Source organism: Nerophis lumbriciformis, linkage group LG14 (genome assembly GCF_033978685.3).
Source record: "Nerophis lumbriciformis linkage group LG14, RoL_Nlum_v2.1, whole genome shotgun sequence".
NCBI classification, from domain to species: domain Eukaryota; kingdom Metazoa; phylum Chordata; class Actinopteri; order Syngnathiformes; family Syngnathidae; genus Nerophis; species Nerophis lumbriciformis.
In genome coordinates this window covers 28,865,052-28,887,153 of record NC_084561.2, presented here as the reverse complement: position 1 = coordinate 28,887,153, position 22,102 = coordinate 28,865,052, and the positions used below count along the sequence as shown (strand labels likewise).

Genomic DNA, 22,102 nt, shown 5'->3' with positions numbered 1-22,102 from the left:
CACGGAACAATCCACCTTCATTGACCATGATCATGTGTGTCTGTGAATGTGTGTGTTTGTGTACGTTTGTGTGAACGTGTGAGTGTGCGACCGTCCTGTTCCCCTGTCGCGAAAGTTAGGCTCCTCACAACGTAATTAATGTTCAATCAGCGTTGTGCCTCGTCCCCTTATACAGCCGGAAGTGCAGCCCAGAAGAACAAAATTAAGAAATATGACTAACACTAGCATAGAAGTCGAAACAACATTTAGAAAGAGCAGCGGCTTTAGTGACAGGCTTTAGTTTGTTGCAGCGGACCAGTAATTGTGCCCTGAATGCGGACTTGCAGGCACAAACAAGAGTCTTTATTAGTCCCGACTGGGAGAATAAACACACCCACTAATTTATTCAGAAAAAGGCATTTTTACATCTAAATATTTTTTGATCAGACTTTTAGTTTGTGTCTGCAAAGATTCAGTTGCTCTGATGTATGAATGAAAACTCTGCATACAGACACTTTGTGTTCAAATCATTTTTGACTTTGTGGATGAAAAAAAACGTGTTCCTGAAATAATCATTAAACTTGTTTTATGTGTTAGTACACATTATTTTACAGTACCTCAAAGTCAACTGCACTTTAATGCAATTTTATTCAATATATATTACAGTATTTGAGTTTTAAAAAACGCCACAATCTGGGTCACCGCTTGCCGTTTTCCACAAACACTGGTGAGAAGCACTGATGTATACAAGGATTTAAATCATTTACCATTTGAAAGTGTTGTTTAGTAAATGTATTGAAGTAAAAGTCTTGTAGTATTCAGTACACCACTGATACTTTATTTACTGCAGAATGCATTTTTTGATGACAAGCAAAATAACTAAAGAACTTTGAGAGGGAAAAAAGTTGTCTTTACTTTAACAAAATGTACTGAGAAAGAAGCAACATTGTGGTCCTAAAACCCAGGTACGGACCATAGTCGTTGCACCTCTAGTAAGCTCAATTATAGATATGAACAAAAAGACACTTGTCAGCTGTGAGCATATATTACCTTGATCAAACATGGCGGAAATGTCGGTTACAAGATACTGCAATAGTATACAGTAGGGATGCAACGGTAATCGCTATAATCGTGCTTGGGACAATCCAACTTTAATTTAAAAAAAAATTGGGATATTAATCGAGATCAGATAATATGAAAAAATTAATTGTGATAATTTTTTTGCCATATTTCCCAACCCTCGCCTCAACGAGGAAAAACATCCAGCCGCACCGTTTTATAAGCCGCAGGGTTTAAAGTGTAAGAAAAAAGTAAATGGTAAATACCTTCAAGGTTCTCAAAGCGCTTTGACACTATTTCCGCATTCACCCATTCACACACACATTCACACACTGATGGCAGCAGCTGCCATGCAAGGCCCTAACCACGACCTATCAGGAGCAAGGGTGAAGTGTCTTGCTCAAGGACACAACGGACGTGACTAGGTTGGTAGAAGGTGGGGATCGAACCAGGAACTCTCAGGTTGCTAGCACGGCCACTCTCCCAACTACGCCACGCCGTAAGGGCTTATAGTACGTAATTGACAGGATTCATTAACGGTCATTTTCAATGTTTCCAAGCTTTGTTGTCGTAGTCAGGAAGAAGTATTTGCATTAAGTTGAATGTGCCTGTCTTGTCTGTTGTTGAGCCCTGTAAAGTGTTAATAGTTCATACAGTTGGTCTTGTATTTATTACGCTCAAGTTGTTGGATTGTAATATGCATATTAGTTTTAGTTTTGATTGGGGACGGCGTGGCTTGGATGGTAAATTGGTCAGCAATTTTAGGGTTCATGGTTCGATCCCAGCTTCCGCCATCCTAGTCAAGTTCGTTGTGTCCTTGGGCAAGTTACTTCACACTTGCTCCTGATGGGTCGTGGTTCGGGCCTTGCACGGCAGCTCCTGCCATCAGTGTGTGAATGTGTGGGTGAATGTGTGTGTGAATGGGTGAATGTGGAAATAGTGTCAAAGCGCTTTGAGTACCTTGAAGGTAGAAAAGCGCTATACAAGTATTACCCATTTACCATTACCACATTTGAATGTGTGGGACTGTAACAACTAACGACAAGCTGCATTCACAGACAGTCCCATTATCATAATTTATGAGAATGTAGCAACAAAAACTTTTTGTAGAGGGCTTGATTAATTAATTTAAACTTATGATATTGTTAGATTTCTGTGATAGATGAGTATTGTTTAATTCACCACAAAACACACCCATGATGTCCGCATCTGTGTTAAAGCATGTTATTATACTCGAAGGACCTGTTACAACACTCTCGGCGGCAAAAAGGAAGTTGCAACACACATTATATAAACATCGATATTATTATTTTTTTATTCTAAAATTTGAAGTGCACTGTAAAACTTCAGACTGGGTATTGTTCATCAAAGTTACTTTTGTGAACTGGTTTTTGTATTGCAAATGATGTTGATTTAATGTTTGGGACTATTTTAACTATTTCATATAATCAAAATATCTTTAGTTTTTTTTTTACCAATTTTTTTTGGTTCTTTTTAAAAACATAAAAATACAATACAAGATTACATTCTTGAATATTAGCATGAATTCATATTATTGAACTCGGTTTTATTGTTTAAAAAAATGTGTCAAGGCCAACAGGCCATACACCATTGTATGTGGCCCATGAGAGCTTTATAGGTTAGTATTTATGCGGACACTTTTATTTCAAGCCCTTTTATTTTGAAAGTGTCACTTCAGCTTCCGGTTCTGCTCACATACATACTACATTTACTTATTATATAATTATAGTATATAAAGAGTTTAGTTCATGTTGCTGCTGTTAAAAAGGCATGGTACGCCAAGGCTTATTCTATTATCAGTAGCGTCTCTTAATCAAATGTAAACTTAAGTAGACTGACACAATTAACAATTACCATATTTTATGGACTAAAAGGCACCCGTAAAATTCTTAAATTTTCTCAAAAATTGACAGGGCGCCTTATAACCCGGTGTGCCTTGTCTAAATATTATTTCTGCTTGTGCTAACTGACTGATTTTATGTGATTCGAGGTGTAATGATAAGTGTGACCAGTAGATGGAAGTCACACACAAACGATGCGTGTGGACTGCAGGTTGATGCCTATTCAATGAAAAAAATAAAATAAAAACAATCATAATATGACACATTTTAGAGTTTATTCCATTTGCTTACACACAATTTTACTAACTGTGTGTCTTTTTTTCAAAAGTATTTACACACTTTTCCAAGAACAACATTCAATTTTCTTAATCCCTAGATTATTTGCAAAATGACACACTTCAGTCAAAGCTTATGCCCATTCATCAAAATAAAGCAAGCATTTGTAAAAATGCAGTTTTATTGTCATCTCACTCACACATACTTCAAATGATAAGACACTATTGGAGTGAGTTACCCAGAACAGCGATAAATACAAAACACATTTGTAAAAACCCCTATTTTACTATAAGAAATCACATGTTTGGGGCATTTTGCCCGATCGTTTTAGCATATCTGATGAATGATTACTGTAACTTGACAAAATAGATTGGCAAATCCATAGCAATCGTCATTGTTTACTTTGAGGTGGGCCTATACATAAGGACCTCAAGAGAAAGTAAAAATATCCTGTAATCTTTTCAAGAAGTGCTCAACAATGATGCTGCAAACTGAAAATATGTATTTTTACCACAGTCAGGTAAAGTAACCTACCACAGTAGTCAACAATGACATGCAGTACAAATTAAAACCTGAGACAAATAAAAAGGTTTGAAAAAAAATCTCGAGATAAATAAAAATGACAGCATAGAGTATAGGCTACATGTGCAGACTTAGGCAACAGCAACTCTATGAAAGAACATACTCAAAAACCTCAGTTACTGATTCTACCGGTAATCATCACCTGCCCGTCTAGCTGGATCAGCCCATAGTATCTGATCCACATCACATGTGCAAGATGGGAAAGTGTGTAAAGCATTGTTTAATTCTTCGCAAAAACTGTGAAGCATAGTCTATGCCTGATATTAGGCAAATCTGCACAGTGGTTTTGTTTACTGTGTGTAGACTTTTGTTAACTGTGTGAAAATGTAAAATTTAGTGTGTAAGCAATTGGAAAAAGCTGTAATGCGCCTTTTAATCTGGTGAACCTTGTGTATGAAAATAGACCCGAATGGCCCGGTCATCGACAGTGCGCCTTACAATACAGTGCGCCTTATGGTCTGAAAAATACAGTACATACATCAAGTTACCATTTGACGGTGTAAAAAAGGGCTGCTAATAAACCTTTTTTTTTGATTAAAAAGAAAATAAATACAAATTCAGAAGCCTAAACTTTGCTGAACAGAGATGCACGATGGTTTTAATCGAATAATAACAACTTGTAGGGCTATTATTTATTTTGGCATGTTCAACTTATGTTCTTGCTGGTTTGTTTTTGCCTGTACTAATTTGTTACATGAAAAAAAAATATATAATTATAGGGGGGCTTTGGAACTTTTTATGGGGGCTAAAGCCACCCTAAAATAAACCTAATGACGTCTATGCTGGCGAGCCACCCAGGGTGTGCCTCTCCTCTCGTCCAAAGTCAACTAGCATAGGGCCAAGCTCAATAATTATGACTCCAATGAATGAATACAACTTACTGATGTTATAAGTCAACTGTGAGATTTGTTGAAACACTTCATACCTCTGGAAATATACTGAATTTCACTTACATTCCTTATGTGTGTCTTGCTGCTTTGCAGGATGGAGTCGTCATGTCTGGACCTGGCCCTGGAAGGTGAACGACTCTGTAAGGCCGGCAATTATCGTGCTGGTGTGTCTTTCTTTGAGTCAGCCATCCAGGTTGGAACCGAGGACCTCCAAATCCTCAGCGCCATCTACAGCCAGCTTGGCAATGCTTACTTTCACCTGCAGGAATTTAACAAAGCCTTGGAGTACCACCGGCATGATCTCACGCTTACAAGGTAGGAAGTTAAACAGTTCAGTTTTTTAATTGTTCTTTGTTAGAATTTTCAGAACGGTTTTGTGTGGATGCAACACAAAGCGAAGTGTTGTACATTTACTGTAAAGTTTATAATTTTTGGTTTATCTGTTACTAGGGATGCAACAATTACCTGATTTCACAGTTATTTTACACTGTGTGCTTCAGAGTTTCTCACTCGCTAGAAACGGACAGTGTTGGGCGGTAGCTCGCGACAAGTAGCAACGCTACGTAGCTTGACTACAATTACCCAGTAGTGTGATTGGTTGGTTTCCGAATTATGTGTCACGATTGGCTAAGGTTAGGGCGAAACATTACGGACTGGCCAATCAGAGGCAAGATAGGGAGGGTCATCGAAGCCAGGAAGCAAAATCACATTACATCTAAACGTCCAACACAAATTTAAGAAAACACAGTAAGGTGAGTTGAGTTCATGAAAATTTTTACTGCATATTATTAACTGTCCTCAAACAACACACAAGTCATTGTACTTTTTTGTCAAGATCTAGAAAGCTGCTGTTTGCATTTACTGTAGGCAGAGAAAATACACAGTATAACATTGTAGGGGTGCGCCAAAGAATAGGCAAACTAAAATAAATACATACAGTAGGGTGTGGGGACCCCCAGAAGGAGTTGTAGGGTGTTTCCAACTAAATGACAGATAGTAATGGACCCTTTTTAGGGTCCATATGGTTCCATATGTACACTATCATTTACATTAACATTGATACTGTACATGTGGGCCCATAGATAGAAATGCCATTAAATGGGGGACTGTATCTTTGTGCAAGTCAAACTGGGGGTCCTTGAAATTAAAATGGGGGATGACTACTAGAGCTGTAATACCTGTAAATCTTTTTTTAATGGGGATCCATGGCATATCTTTTCGAATGAGGGTCCTTGGAGTAGGGCTGGGCGATATATCGATATGCGCGATATATCGCGGGTTTGTCTCTGTGCGATATAGAAAATGACTATATCGTGATATTGGAGTATACGTTCTCACGCAGTTGCTTTTCGCTGCCGGCATTACACTACATGCTCTCCTTGCACTTTCCTGTCTCTCCTTCTCACAGACAGCAAGCGCAGCTTCTACACACGTCACATACTGTCACGTCATACGTCACATACGTATACGCCCTCGCGGAGCAGAGAGGTAGCAGCACGGCTAACGTTAGCTGTGATGCGAGCGGTAATACGAGCGAAAGAAGGTGCGAATCTGGTAACAAATGAAGGAATAATTAATTTCCCCAAAAAACAGCAGGGGGTCCATCGTCTGGCGGTGGTTTGGCTTCAAGTGGGAATATGTTGAACAGACAGCCGTAATTTGTCAAGTGTGGAGCAAAAGCGTTGCTATAAAAAGTCGCAGTAGCCTACTGCTAATATGTAGCATCATTTGAAAAGTCCCTTGCTAGTAAATGAAGAGTGCTCACTCCAATCCAATCCACTTTATTTATATAGCACATTTAAACAACAAAAATGTTTCCAAAGTGCTGCACAACAATATTAAAAACAATCTTTACGTCAACATCTCCATTCGATGCCACACGTCCACACCATAAAATGCCGAGGCAAACATTTCCAGATCAACACCGTAAGAAAAAAATAGTGTTTTTTTTTTAGTTGTGATTTCCTTCTCTGCATGAAAGTTTAAAAGTAGCATATATTAATGCAGTATGAAGAAGAATGTTTTAATGTAGACACATAGAATCCTCATACTGCTGTGATTATATGCATCAAGTGTTCATTAAAGGCTAAGGCAAAATATCGAGATATATATCATGTATCGCGATATAGCCTTAAAATATTGCAATATTAAAAAAAGGCCATATCGCCCAGCCCTACCTTGGAGCCAATGAGTGTTAATTCAACTTGTAGTGTTAATGTAGCGAGCTACTTTTGCCATGTGGCTTGTAGTTCAGCTCGCTACAATTATTTGGGGATAGCTTCACCTGTAGTTTAGCTACATTTAATTCAGCGTTAACTAGTAACTGAGCTTACAACATTTTCCAAGTAGCTTGCCCATCACTGTAAATGGACATTATGTTTTGTGCGTTATTTGCAGCATAACCTGCATGGAACGAAAACAAAAACTTACACCAGTGGTGTAAGTTTTCTTATAGACACCTATCGAGAGTAGGGCTGCAACAACTAATCGATTAAAATCGATTATAAAAATAGTTGGCGATTAATTTAGTCATCGATTCGTTGGATCTATGCTATGCGCATGCGCAGAGGCAATTTATTTTTTTATTTTTTTATTTTATTTTTATTTTTATTTTTTATAAACCTTTATTATAAACTGCAACATGTACAAACAGCTGAGAAACAATAATCAAAATAAGTATGGTGCCAGTAGGGTAAAATACTGGAAAGGATAGAAATGTAGTTTGTCTCTTTTATCCGATTATTAATCAATTAATAAAAGTAATAATCGACAGACTAATCGATTATCAAGTTAATCGTTAGTTGCAGCCCTAATCGAGAGACACGCTGGTATGTAACATTAGGTTAAAAAAGGTAGCAGGACAAAGCAGTGATCTGTTCCCACCCAAAAAATAGGGAACATTGAGAGTAGTAAATGCCAAAGTAAAGCTAAGACATAATAGAGTTGAATCATGTTAGTGGCTTTATGAAGAATGGCGTTGAATATAAATGTGTCACTTAAAATCAGTAGCTTAGCGTTGAGTCAGTTTAGTGTAAACAAACAGCAACATGGAGTCATTCAGTGACTATTTATTGTTAGAGATTGCTTGCTTTTTCCTGTCTGTTCAATAAACCGTATACTTTGTAGGTAAATATAGCTAGTGTAGAACACTAACATAACATCAGGATGATTACAGAGCAGAGGTTACTTTTATTTAATTGAAAGAGACATTTTGTTTATATTTATTGTTTTGTACTGTTATGTTATTTGATTATTTCCGACAGTAAATAATAATAATAATAATCGTGATACTTATGAAACCGTGATTATTACTCAGACTATAATTGTACAGTTAAAATCTAGAATCGTTGCATCCCTAGCTATGAAATGCTTTTTCTTGCTACTTTTTTTTTTTTTTTTACACAAAAGAACAGAAATCATTTATAATCACATTTATATTACACACTTAATTCCATTGTTATTGATCACTGGGTGGGTCATTTCTTTTAGGACGATTGGGGATGAAGTTGGTGAGGCCAAAGCCAGCGGCAACCTTGGGAACACCTTAAAGCTTTTAGGAAGATACAATGAAGCGGTGGTTTGTTGCCAAAGACATTTAGACATCACAAGAGCTATGTGTGATAAGGTGGGTTCTATGACTTCTAAAGACTTATAAGCATATTTTACAACATTTACCGTACTACAAAAGCCAAATGAATATATATTCAAACGACGGGTCAGCATTCAATACAACAACTGTTGCCCTAGTTTGCTGCATATAAGCAGGTATTACTGTCAGTGTATTTTTAAGTATATGATTACAGCGCTGGTCACTGTGGTTTCCATCCGTGAAAATCTGTTGTGCATGTTGTAGGTTGGGCAGGCCCGAGCACTATATAATTTTGGGAACGTTTACCACGCCAAGGGCAAAAGCATCTGTTGGTCGGGGACAGAGCCGGGAGAGTTTCCAGAGGAAGCCAGGATAGCCCTGAGGAAAGCTGCACAGTACTATGAGTAAGTTGGTACCTTGTTTTATGAATAATCTAGTGTACAAGTGAAGAGTTGCATGAGAGTGACGCAGATGTAAAACTGCCGGTTTGTAATACATTGAAAGTACTTTCAAGAAGATGCCAAATACTTTGTTTTAAATTACACATGTGCTGTGTTTGTTGAGTAACTTTAAGGTAAACTGAAGAACTCTGTTTTTAATTGCCTAAATGCTTAACACTGCACAGACCACTCATGAAAATATTTGGAAAATATTTCTAAAATGCTTCCCACTTCCAAATGTATTTCAGAGGGTAAATAAACATATCTTGGTTGCTATTTTAGAGCAAACCTGTGTCTTGTGAAGGAGTTGGGAGATCATGCAGCCCAGGGTCGCACTTATGGGAACCTTGGTAACACCTATTATCTACTGGGGGACTTTGAAACTGCTGTTGTAGCGCATGAAAAGGTAAGTTAATTTGATGTATTTTTGCACTAATGGACTTTTTTTTTTTTTAAACAGGCGAAATTCCACAATGATCGTGTGATTTATTGATCGGTTTAATGATGAAAAATTATTTTTTAAATTGTCTAAATGTGCGGAGTATTGGTAATAGCCTTAAACAATGAGAGCAAGATGGCAACATGTAATATCTAATAATATTCCATGTGAACAATGGTGTGCACCATTGCATAATTTTGTAATTAATCACCTAATGTATGCAGATGATTTTGGTCAGTTTTAGCCCATACGGTGCTGGTGTTCAACAGCCTCTGAGAATATTCACACAGTGTGGTTCTAATTTTGCTATCATATACAATGCTGTCTAATGTTGTCCTACCACAATGGTTAAGGCTGCTTTGCTTCTTTTCTTGCCTACTTGGCGAATATTACACCTGGTTTTGAATGAAGTGGTGTTTACAATTATATGTGTTTGTTTGGCAGCGCCTTCTCGTTGCTAAAGAGTTCGGGGACAAGTCTGCTGAGAGGAGGGCACACTGTAACCTTGGTAACGCTCACATCTTCCTCAGCCAATTTGAAGTGGCAGCTGGTCATTACAAGTAAGTTAACTTTTTTTTGTCTATCATAGGGATGCGCGATATAGACAATATCCATCCATCCAGTTTCTACCGCTTATTCCCTTTGGGGTCGCGGAGGGCGCTGGAGCCTATCTCAGCTACAGTCGGGCGGAAGGCGGGGTACACCCTGGACAAGTCGCCACCTCATCGCAAGGCCAACACAGATAGACGGACAACATTCACACCCACATCCACACACTAGGGCCAATTTAGTGTTGCCAATCAACCTATCCCCAGGTGCATGTCTTTGGAGGTGGGAGGAAGCCGGAGTACCCGGAGGGAACCCACGCAGTCACGGGGAGAACATGCAAACTCCACACTGAAAGATCCCGAGCCCGGGATTGAACCCAAGACTACTCAGGACCTTCGTATTGTGAGGCAGATGCACTAACCCCTCTCCCCCACCGTGCTGCCTCGACAATATCCAATATAAATTATATCAATTTGGCCTACAATAGAGCTTTTAATACTATTGTTATATTTTAATAATGCATGTTGATGACACATCCTAGCTATGTCCCACAAAGATGACGGATAATAAACGAACGCATCCTCAACGCAATGTAGCATTCTAGCTAGCGGCTAATGTTCCTCCACATTGCGAAGCCACTTCTAAATCAGCAATCCTCTAAACTACGTTTCTTTCAAGTATTATTATCACTGGAAGACGAGGAATAGCTGAACATGCTATATTACACATCGTAGGAGTATAAGCTAACCGCAAGCTAAAGCTCTTGAATGTAAACAAGGTGGGCGAATCAATACAAATATCAACAGTAACGATACCAAGTACCGTATTTTTCGGACTATAAGTCGACGTTTTTTTCATAGTTTGGCCGTGGGTGCGACATATACTCCGGAGCGACTTATGTGTGAAATTATTAACATATTACCGTAAAATATTCAATAATATTATTTATCTCATTCGCGTGAGCGACGAAGCAAATGGCAGCAATCGTCACTCACACGCCAACCAATAAGAATTCGGCGGGGAAGGGTCATGGCAGAAGTGGATTGTGGGTTTTGGAATGCTAACTGCTATATGCTACTGCCAGAGCTATTAAAATGGATCACATCAACGTTGGCGGTAACTTATAAAAACTGAGAAAGACTGAACTAAAATGGCACCGAAAAGGAAATCATATACTGCAGATTACAAGCTGGACGTAGTGAAATATGCAGCAGAGAACGGCAATCGAGCAGCAGAAAGAAAGGACGCTAGCGGGGCGCATACCAGAGGCAACACCGAGGTGGAAGATTTCATCGGATTTAGCGATCGGGAGTGACAGATTGTTTGGTAAACGTATAGCATGTTCTATATGTTATAGTTATTTGAATGACTCTTGCCATGATGTGTTGCGGTAACAAACCAGGCACGTTCTCAGTTGGTTATTTGTGCGTCATATGGCGTACACTTATTCAGCCTGTTCCCTATTTATTTATTTTAAGTTGCCTTTCAAATGTCTATTCTTGGTGTTGGATTTTATCGAATAAATTTCCCCCAAAAATGCGACTTATACTCCAGTGCGACGTATATGTTTTTTTCTTCTTTATTGTGCATTTTCGACCGGCGCGACGTATACTCCGGAGCGACTTATAGTCCGAAAAATACGGTAGTATAGTATCAGATCGATACCACAGTGGTTGGAGCGATATTTTTTTATTATCAAAAATTATTTTGTCATTTATTCTTATTGTTTATACACTCAGGAAATACGTCCCTGGAAACAGGAGGACTTCAAAGACAAAAACCAAAGGATTTGGTCAGAGCCAATAGCAGGAAATAATTGTAATATTTCATTGGTATTGTTACATCGCCAACCTGCATTGATCAAATGTAATAATTTGATCATCTTGAAAATTTTAAGTATCAGTATTAGCATATATATGGCCAATACTTCCCCCGTAACTACTTGGCATTGGATTGATACCCAAATTTGTAGTATTACCCAAAACTCATTTAAAGTATACAAACAACTGAAGAATAAGTGCTTATTACTTTTGACACAAGTGCAGATAGAAAATGTTAAAACAAAAAGTAACCAGATATTAACCGTAAATTAACAAGTATATATAATTAGTTTTGAGAAAATAATATAACCAGATATGATGCAATATGTTATTGCATATGTCAGCGGCTAAATTAGGAGCCGTTGTAGCCTATTTTGAAGCGGTTCTATTATCATTTTTATATCAAATAATATATCATGATATATATTGTTATCGCAGAAGGCTCCAATATGTATTGCAATACATATTTTAGTGCACCATACTATTCGGGCTACAGAATTTTGGACACATTTTATTTTGTACATATATTGACGACAGATATCTGTCAGTCACAGGTGTGCACATTGAAACATGAAATATTTACACAGACGCTTCTGTTCATTCACAAATTTAACAAAAGACTGTGCCTGTAACATGGCAAACAGTAAGTAGCGTTCGCTGTCTTTTTCCTCCTCCTGCGTGCTTAGCCCGCTGCGGTCCTCTTCTTCAGCGTCAGGGTTGAGAGGACTCAGGGTTGCATCATCCGGCGTTTTCTCCGCCTTGTTTTCACTTTCACGGATTTCCGTTCTGTGGGGTGGGTGTTTTCTTTTTCAATGGCCAGGTCAGTTAACTTAGGCTTAGGGGATGCGTCTTGTGCTTTTCGACATGTCTTCTCCATGTTGAGGGTGAGTCCATAACGCGCTAAATGGCTGACTGAATGATTGTGTTAGTGCGTTTGATTTAACCTGAACAGTTAAATTGGTCCACCGTGACTCGTTCGGCAATTTCATTGGTCTGATGTGACAAGGTAAACAATTTTGGCGGCTTTTGAATCCGGAAAATCTATGAATTAGCCACAGCAATATATAAAGCGCTGTGTTTAAATCGTGGGGAAAGAGTTGCAGTTTATAGTCCGTAAATTACAGCAATCATAATTAAAAACCAACCATTCTAGTTGTCTTGTCACCTTCACAAACATTCTTATTGTCTGTCTGTTTGAACTAAGTGCTGATATAGCTCAGATACTGTACATAAGTCAAACACATTATTATCATTTAAAAAATATTGGTTTGTGATTTGCAACCAGTAGGGATGTGAATCTTACAACAACTCACAATTAATTTCGATTCCAATGAGTGTGGTGACAATTTGATTCGGAATCAATTTTCGATTCAAGACGATTGTGGCAAGATATTATTTGTTATAAAAATCATAAAACCTTTTCAAAACAGGTTACAGGCTACAAAAGCTCCTCTTGGCTGCTGGTGTGCATGAGCAGTGAGTAAGCGTGGGGGGGGGGAACGTCTTTGTGTGGTGTTCGGGTCTGTGGGACCCGTTTTCATTTTTTATTAAAAGAAAAATGATACAATTAATTAATTTTTCGAACTGAGACTCACTGACTTTGGCTCATTTTCTGTGACGAACATATATCAGAATACATATTTAATGACCACACACCATACACCCCCCACACACACACACACATTTCTATAACATATAAGATGTCGGTCAACTGGAACCGGGGCTAATAGAAGTGTGGAAATTGATGTTCTGTGTACCACACACACACACACACACACACGCACACGCACACGCACACACACAGCAGCAGGCCTAAACAGGAGGAGGACAGAGTGTAGGTACACAGAACATCAGAGGGTCAAATGTGCGAGAAAATGAGAGCAGACAGTGTTGACAAACAATGTTGCAACCTTGTGTGGGAACCGCAGGTGCAGAAACACAAAAGAAGAAAAATCCCTGTGGGATGCAGAAACTGGCAGATCAATTTTCCGTGCAACGTTTATATTGTTGTTACTCAGCCAGTGTTTGTGGGTCTGATGGACCCGTTGCATTTTGTGGCTTTTAATGCCAATAATCAAACACTTTTATGTTAAAATACTGAACAGATGTTTACCTTATCCCAATAAACATCTGTTCAGTATTTTAACATAAAAGTGTTTGATTTTGAGGCATTAAAAGCCACAAAATGCAACGGGTCCATCAAACCCACAAACGCTGGTAACAACAATATGAACATTACACAAGGGATAAAAAATGTATTCATAAAATTATTTTTTTAATCAATTTTGGAAAATTATGAATCGATTTAGAATCTGAGTAAATAAGATTGCGATTCGAATTAATGTTTTTTCAACAACCACCGTTTTGTAAATAGTTTGTGGTATACTTACCCACCAACTTTGGTGATGAATTCAAAATCCTACTGCAGACCAAACACAACCTCAATTGGAGTCATATTTACACATTCAAGTGAAATGCGTCATGTTACACTTTACGCCTAAAAATGGCTTGTTCATACAGTTTTGTAGCCTACAGGTATGTAAAAATATAAATTATCTACTAAACAATTCCTTGAAGGAGAAGCTAACAAAAGGGGAAAAAAAGAATGAGATACCTTTCATTCCACTGCACCCATCTGAGACGTTCTTTGACCTCCTCTGGTTTGCCCTCAGGAGGACTCTGCAGCTCGCCAGGCTTTTGAAGGACAAGGCGGTGGAGGCCCAGGCCTGTTACAGTCTGGGTAACACCTACACACTACTTCAGGACTACGAGAGAGCCATTGATTATCACCTCAAACATCTGGTCATTGCTCAAGACCTCAACGACAGGTAAAACACCATCAACAACATGAAGCACAGTGTTTTACATTCCTCCTGCTTTTCTGTAACACTTGAAACATCACTCAAGCTGCTGTTTTGATTTGTTTTATATTCACATTATTAATGATTTTACTAAAATTACTTGTCAAGAGCGTCTCTTTGCGTTGTCCTGTCAAAAGTAAACAGTGTAGTGTAAATGTGCTTTTTACTGTTATTGACGTCTGGACACAAGGACATCATGTTATTAAATGTAATGTATAACCACTCAATATATACACTGGTAATGGTGGCCATGTACAGTAAGAGTATTCTCCCCTCCCGAGTTAGAACGCTGACCAAGACATATCCCTGTCTTACATAATCTCATTTTTAAGCTTCTTTCCTCTGTTTTTTTCTCCAGAATTGGGGAAGGAAGGGCCTACTGGAGTCTAGGAAATGCCCACACTGCCCTTGGGAACCACGAGCAAGCTATGCACTTTGCTGAAAAACATCTGGAAATTGCCAAAGAAGTAAGTAATTACTGCTTTTTTGTGTAACAGAGGGCAGCAACATCCCCATCTACTGGTTTGTGGGGAAACTACACTCAAATGCAGCTATAAGTTATTAGCTTCCCTGTTAAGAAATATACTTTAAAACTTGTTTTTATTCATTCCACAACAAAGTATACTCCTGTAAATTGTAGACCAACACAATTGTCGTATTCTCTATCTATGATTGCCTTGACTTTATGATCGATATCGTTGCCTGCGCTTTATTTAGACAGAAGACAAAAGTGGTGAGGCGACGGCGCGGATGAATCTGTCTGACCTCCGGCTGGTTGTAGGCCTAAAGTCCAGCATCTATTCCAACATCTTCAGCAAAACTAACAGCTCTGCACATTCAGTTAGCCATCAGAGTTACCTCAGCATGTCAGGTAAATATTTTACATCCTGTCCTGCATCAAAGAGCTGCTTTGATTTTACTCATTGAAGAAACTTTCCAATGTTTACCTCATGTTTGGCTAAAAACACAAAGCACTTGTTACACTCATTATTAGTGACTTTGAAGTTATTTAGTCTTACATAGGATTTGTTTCATGTGTGTTACAGGAACAAAGTCTCCATTAAAGAAGGAAGGTAGTGCAGATCTAAGTCCAAATTCATCATTAAGTCAGGTGTGTAAGAATGTTGTCACATTTTGTCATGCAAATTTACATCCTGAGTATTTGGAAGTTTATTGATATCCCTTGTAATTTTTGCAGGACTGGGAGGAAGATAAACTCTCCAGGTCATCAAAAAATAACACCATCAAGGCTTCCACTAAACTTTTTCTTTTTCACCGACTAAAAAGTAAAAAACGGAAGAGCAACAAATCTCCCAAAGAGCAGCATGACAGTGCCTCAGACCTCTCAGTGCCTGATTTGGACCCGCCAAAGTCTTCCCAGGTACTTTTCCATGCAGCAGCTTGCACTGCCAATGCATGATGAGTGTAGGTAAAGGTGTTTACAACTAATAGGCTGCTTCCTATTGGGCGCTCACATTCAAAAGAGCTGGAACCATTCTATTCCACTTCCTGGTCTGGTTTAAACAGCCCCTTGAAAATTACAATTAAAGGCCTACTGAAACCCACTACTACCGACCACGCAGTCTGATAGTTTATACGGTATATCAATGATGAAATCTTAACATTGCAACACATGCCAATACAGCCGGGTTAGCTTACTAAAGTGCAATTTTAAATTTTGCGCGAAATATCCTGCTGAAAACGTCTCGGTATGATGACGCCTGCGCGTGACGTCACGGATTGTAGAGGACATTTTGGGACAGCATGGTGGCCAGCTATTAAGTCGTCTGTATTCATCGCAAAATTCCACAGTATTCTGGACATCTGTGTTGGTGAATCTTTTGCAATTTGTTCAATGAACAATGGAGACAGCAAAGAAGAAAGCTGTAGGTAGGAAGCGGTGTATTGCGGCAGGTGTTGTGCCGGATAATGCACCCCCGCCGTAGAATGCACCCCTTGACTGTTGTGCCGGATAACACAGCCGGTGTTTCATTGTTTACATTCCCGAAAGATGACAGTCAAGCTTTACCATTGGTCTGTGGAGAACTGGGACAACAGAGACTCTTACCAGGAGGACTTTGAGTTGGATACGCAAACACGGTACCGTGAGTACGCATGCAGCTGCAGCTTCCAAACATTTGATGGCTTGCCCGTACGTGCGTGCCGCTATGTGCATGTCACGTACGTACCGTAACTTTGGGGATTTTGGGGAAATATATGTGCTGTATGAACTGTGGTGAGGTGAACGGCACTTTGGGCTGTGGGATTGAGTGTGTTGTGCAGGTGTTTGAGTTGTATTGGTGGGTTATATGGACGGGAGGGGGGAGGTGTTTGTTATGCGGGATTCATTTGTGGCATATTAAATATAAGCCTGGTTGTGTTGTGGCTAATAGAGTATATATATGTCTTGTGTTTATTTACTGTTTTAGTCATTCCCAGCTGATTATCAGGTCCCACCCGCCTCTCACAGCACCTTCCCTATCTGAATCGCTCCCACTGCCCTCTAGTCCTTCACTCTCACTTTCCTCATCCACAAATCTTTTATCCTCGCTCAAATTAATGGAGAAATCGTCGCTTTCTCGGTCCGAGTCGCTCTCGCTGCTGTAAACAATGTGCAGATGTGAGGAGCTCCACAACCTGTGACGTCACGCGCATATCGTCTGCTACTTCCGGTACAGGCAAGGCTTTTTTTATCAGCGACCAAAAGTTGCGAACTTTATCGTTGATGTTCTCTACTAAATCCTTTCAGCAAAAATATGGCAATATCGCAAAATGATCAAGTATGACACATAGAATGGACCTGCTATCCCCGTTTAAATAAGAAAATCGCATTTCAGTAGGCCTTTAACTGTTCTCATAAAAAAATAAGTAGACTAATAAAAGGCTCATACAATGCTTATTTACTGTTTTCTAACTCTTGAATAGTATATATTATATAATGTTAGATGAAGAGATGGGTAACAAATTTGGTACTTTTATAGGTACCGACCGAAGTCTGTCAGTACTACCGGATATCAATTCATGGTAAATCAAACGGTGCCATATTTCAATACCTTCACGTCCGATTACAGCATCTGTTCAGTTCAGTTCATTTATTTATTTCATTCATAAAAATAAATCAGTCAATATAACATTCAACATTCGGCACCAGCTCAATCACTTGGCCGGGAAACAAGCAGCCAAGACTCAGAGCAGACTTAGCCGGACTGCCTCTAGGTCAGTGGTTCTTAACCTGGGTTCGATCGAACCTAGGGGTTTGGTGATTCGGACTCAGGGGTTCGGCGGAGGTCAAACCACACCCGACTCATCGTGTAAATACAAACTTCTCCCTATCGGCGTATTACGGATACGGCAACAGCTGACTGGTTTGCAGGTGTGTAATTTGTTGTGAGTTTATGCACTGTGTTGGTTTTGTTGTTTGAACAAGGTGATGTTCATGCACGGTTCATTTTATGCACCAGTAAAAAAAACATGGTAACACTTTAGTATGGGGAACATATTCACCATTAATTAGTTGCTTATTAACATGCAAATTAGTAACTAGTCATTATTAAGTACTTATTAATGCCTTATTCGGCATGGCCTTATTATAACCCTAACCCTCTAACCATGACCTTAACCCTAACCAAATAACTCTAAATTAAGACTTTATTACTTAGAATATGTTCCCTATACTAAAGTGTTACGAAAAACGAATAACTTTGTCTTGAATTTGAAAAAAAAAACATTTTATTTTTCACTAAAGAAGGGTTCGGTGAATGCGCATATGAAACTGGTGGGGTTCGGTACCTCCAACAAGGTTAAGAACCACTGCTTTAGGTAATGTTACAATTTTCCATGCCAACTAAGCAAAAAGAAGGCGCTCAAAAGTGCAGTAAGACTCCACTTTTCAAAATGTGCTCGTTCGATGTTAATTTGTATTGGATTTGCTATAGACATGCTACCGATTGGCATTAGCGATTTTACATGCCGATTTCAACGTTTCTAAATTTGGTCATGAAAACTACAACTAAGATGCACGTTACAATCAAACAGCTGGTGTGTTATAAATACAATACTTGCAGTTTAAACACTTCATAGGGCTCAACAAAAGAAAAGACTGGCACATTCAGCTTAATGGCAAAGACACTTCCTGATTAAGGCAACACACAGTAGCCTATACACTACTGCCATCTAACGTCTTGCAATTGCAACTGCATGCAAAGTCTACTATATAATACAATATTGTAGAGTCCTTGCAAATGAGACAGAAGTGTAAAAAACATGATAATTGTGTTAAATTAAAAAAAAATAGATTTTATTATTAAACAATTAACATTTATTAACTCATTTAAAATACACACAATAATACTGAAAATTGGTACCATGAAGTACTGGCATCGATTCCCAAGTACCGGGAATTGTTAATACATTGATTCAAATGTGTCATGTCTGTTGATCATGTTTTGTTTGAGTTATGTTCCGTTTGGGTTTTGTACACTTAGTTCCTGCTTTTCACTCCCTTGTTTTGTCACCATAGCAACCATTAGTTTCACCTGTTTCACGTTTTGAGTCACGCACCTGTTTTCACTGCTATTTAAGCCTGTCTGTTTCTGTTGATCGTCCTGGTGACATCATCCATACTACCTCTGCTACCCATGAGATTCCTGTTTATTAATTATAGTTCATTCTTCATGCCATGTCACAGTAAGTTTTTGTTTCGTGTTCATAGTTAATTGCCTTTGTGCTAGTCTTTTGGTTTCATAAGTCAAGTTTGTTCTCCGCCATTGTGCGGGCCTTTTGTTTGCTTTTTTTTAAATGTAAGTACATATTTATTTAAACACTAACAATCTACAAAAAAAAGAAACAAACAAAAGGCGCGCGCAATGGCGGAAAACAAACTTGACTTATGAAACCAAAAGACTAGCACAAAGGCAATTAACTATGAACACGAAACAAAACTTACTGTGGCATGGCATGAAGCATGAACTATAATAAACAGTAATCTCATGGGTAGCAGAGGTAGTATGGATGATGTCACCAAGACGATCAACAGAAACAGACAGGCTTAAATAGCAGTGACATGATCAGTGAAAACAGGTGCGTGACTCAAAACGTGAAACAGGTGAAACTAATGGTTGCTATGGTGACGAAAGAAGGGAGTGAAAAGCAGGAACTAAGTGTACAAAACCCAAACGGAACATAACTTAAACAAAACATGATCAACAGACATGACAACATGTGAAAGGTACCCATTCCTTGTTAGATGTTTAAGTTTTTATTTAAAATGATAGGAAAAACTGAGATTGATTACTGCACTTTAAAAACTCACGGACTGACAAGCGCCAGCTCAAGCTTTAATGGTAACATGTAAATGAGAGACATTTACGTCTTTCCAAATCAAGAAACGACATCTAAACTTATACAAACACATTGCTGTCTGAGCAACTAAACTATTTCATTGTGCACATTGAACCTATAAGCTGTGTTTTCTTATAACAGAGTGATCAGCCGAGGAGTTTTTATGGGGCGTTGAAGGACCGTTGAACAGAGTAGGACGTCTCCACACCCGCCAGAAATAATTCATAATAATATATTTTATTTGTTACGCGCGTTTCATTTAAATACATCTTAAAGTGCCACAGTCAAACCAATATTCTAAACCATAAAAGCTTAGCCATTCAAACAGATAAGATAATAACACTGAAACGCTATGAGTGAAGCATTAGAAACACAAAACATTGACATTGTGTCTATTTATTTTATTTTTTAATAACTTGGTCAAAAGATTTCAGTGTGTGTATACAGTAAGTACTTTTTGAGAACATTCAACAAAACCACAATAATAATATAAGATAATCGTGATGATTTTGGTCACAATAACTGTGATATGAAATGTTCATATCATTACATGCCTTAAATATAGTCGTAGATTGTTAAAGAACAAACTAAGGATGCTCAGACAAAGAGATGCAAGTCTGTTTGCTGATTTTTTTGTTTTTGTTTCCTGTAGCAAGTGTCACATGACACAATTGGGGAGGATAGCTTTTTCGACCTCCTCTCTCGTTTCCAGGGCAACCGAATGGACGACCAAAGGTGCTCTCTTATAGATGGCTTGAACCATCAGCCCGCCAGCTCCTCTCCCTCGTCCACCCCTGTTGTAGCTGAAAGGAAATGTAAGTCTGCCCCCCGTGTTTGTACGTCTGTGCTCACACCGTACTAAACTTGACCTGACGTCACACCATAATAACCTGTTGGCTTCAACGTTAAATTCAACTTTATTCAGTGACATTAAAAATGTGTTGGTGCTTTCCATCTGTAACCCCCCTGATTATGGTGTGAATGCAGAATATTCAGACTTGTCCTTAACATTTGACCTACACACATACTTGCCAACCTTGAGACCTCCGATTTCAGGAGTTGGGGGGGCGTGGTTAAGAGGGGAGGAGTATATTTACAGCTAGAATTCACCAAGTCAAGTATTTCATATATATATATATAAGAAATACTTGACTTTCAGTGAATTCTAGCTTTATTTATATATATATATATATATATATATATGTCTTAATAAGGTTATCCAAAAAATAGTGCTCGATACCGTAGTAGAGCGCAATATATGTAAGTGGGGGAAAAAAATCACAAGACTATTTCATCTCTACAGGCCCCTCATGAAACAGGCCTGTAGAGATGAAATAGTCTTGTGATTTTTTTCCCACACTTACATTATATATATTTATATATATATAAAGACAAATACTTGAATTTCAGCGTTCATTTATTTACACATATACACACATAACACTCATCTACTCATTGTTGAGTTAAGGGTTGAATTGTCCATCCTTGTTCTATTCTGTCACTATTTTTCTAACCATGCTGAACACCCTCTCTGATGATGCATTCTGCTTCGTCTCCTTGTTATGTGCGCAGTTGTGCACTGCACTCTCTAAAAGCCGTAGATGTTATTGTCACATATGCATGCACAGTAGATGGCAGTATTGTCCTGTTTAAGAGTGTCACAACATTGCTGTTTACGGCAGACGAACTGCTGTTTACGGCAGACGAACTGCTTTACGGTAAACGAAAACGTGACTGCTGTTGTGTGTTGTTGCCGCGCTGGGAGGACGTTAATGAAACTGCCTAACAATAAACCCACATAAGAAACTAAGAACTCGCCCTCGATCATTCTACAGTTATAATGTGATTGGGCAGGCATGCTGTTTATATTGTGGGAAAGCGGACTTGAAAACAGGCTGTCGACACGTCACTCAGGTCCGCCTGAATTTCGGGAAAAAATGTGTCCCTGGAGGTTTTCGGGAGAGGCGCTGAATTTCGGGAGTCTCACGGAAAATCCGGGAGGGTTGGCAAGTATGCCTACACAACATATTTGGTACGAGAACCAGATAAATGGAGCCTTGAATGCCCACTTTTCAAGCCAGCAATCAGATATTCATGGCTTGCTTGGAAATGATCTGCATTTTCTATGTATTTGTTCAGTATTTATCCTCTTGTTGCATGACAACTGGCAAAAACAAGTATGAATCATTGCAATGTGTGTACTGTTGCCTATTGTGTGTCTAGCTATACTGGACGGCGAAGCGCCATTGCAGGATCCTGGTCATTTCCTGGAGCTGCTGGCCAGCTCCCAGGCCCGTCGGCTGGACGACCAGCGAGTAAGCCTGAGCCATTTTCCTGGCTTGAGACTCAGCACCTGCAACCGGCCCAGTACACCCTCCACCTCCAGCGAAAACCAAGCCCCCGTTCAAGGTGACGA

At 38.9% G+C, this 22,102-nt stretch overlaps 1 protein-coding gene across 2 annotated transcripts in view; it reads left to right on the top strand.

Moving 5' to 3' along the window:
- LOC133616423 (G-protein-signaling modulator 2-like) overlaps positions 1-22,102 on the top strand; it is a 29,949-nt gene that overhangs the window by 5,282 nt on the left and 2,565 nt on the right. The window contains exons 2-13 of one of the 2 annotated variants that reach the window (XM_061975659.2): positions 4,742-4,963; positions 8,138-8,273; positions 8,502-8,641; positions 8,960-9,083; positions 9,561-9,676; positions 14,158-14,313; positions 14,705-14,813; positions 15,064-15,217; positions 15,393-15,457; positions 15,545-15,727; positions 20,399-20,501; positions 21,910-22,095. In XM_061975659.2, the coding sequence (XP_061831643.2) occupies positions 4,742-4,963; positions 8,138-8,273; positions 8,502-8,641; positions 8,960-9,083; positions 9,561-9,676; positions 14,158-14,313; positions 14,705-14,813; positions 15,064-15,217; positions 15,393-15,457; positions 15,545-15,727; positions 20,399-20,501; positions 21,910-22,095 (1,694 nt within the window). Of the gene's footprint in view, positions 1-4,741; positions 4,964-8,137; positions 8,274-8,501; positions 8,642-8,959; positions 9,084-9,560; positions 9,677-14,157; positions 14,314-14,704; positions 14,814-15,063; positions 15,218-15,392; positions 15,458-15,544; positions 15,728-20,338; positions 20,502-21,909; positions 22,096-22,102 lie in introns of both variants that reach the window. The other variant, XM_061975658.2, reaches the window with a different exon arrangement.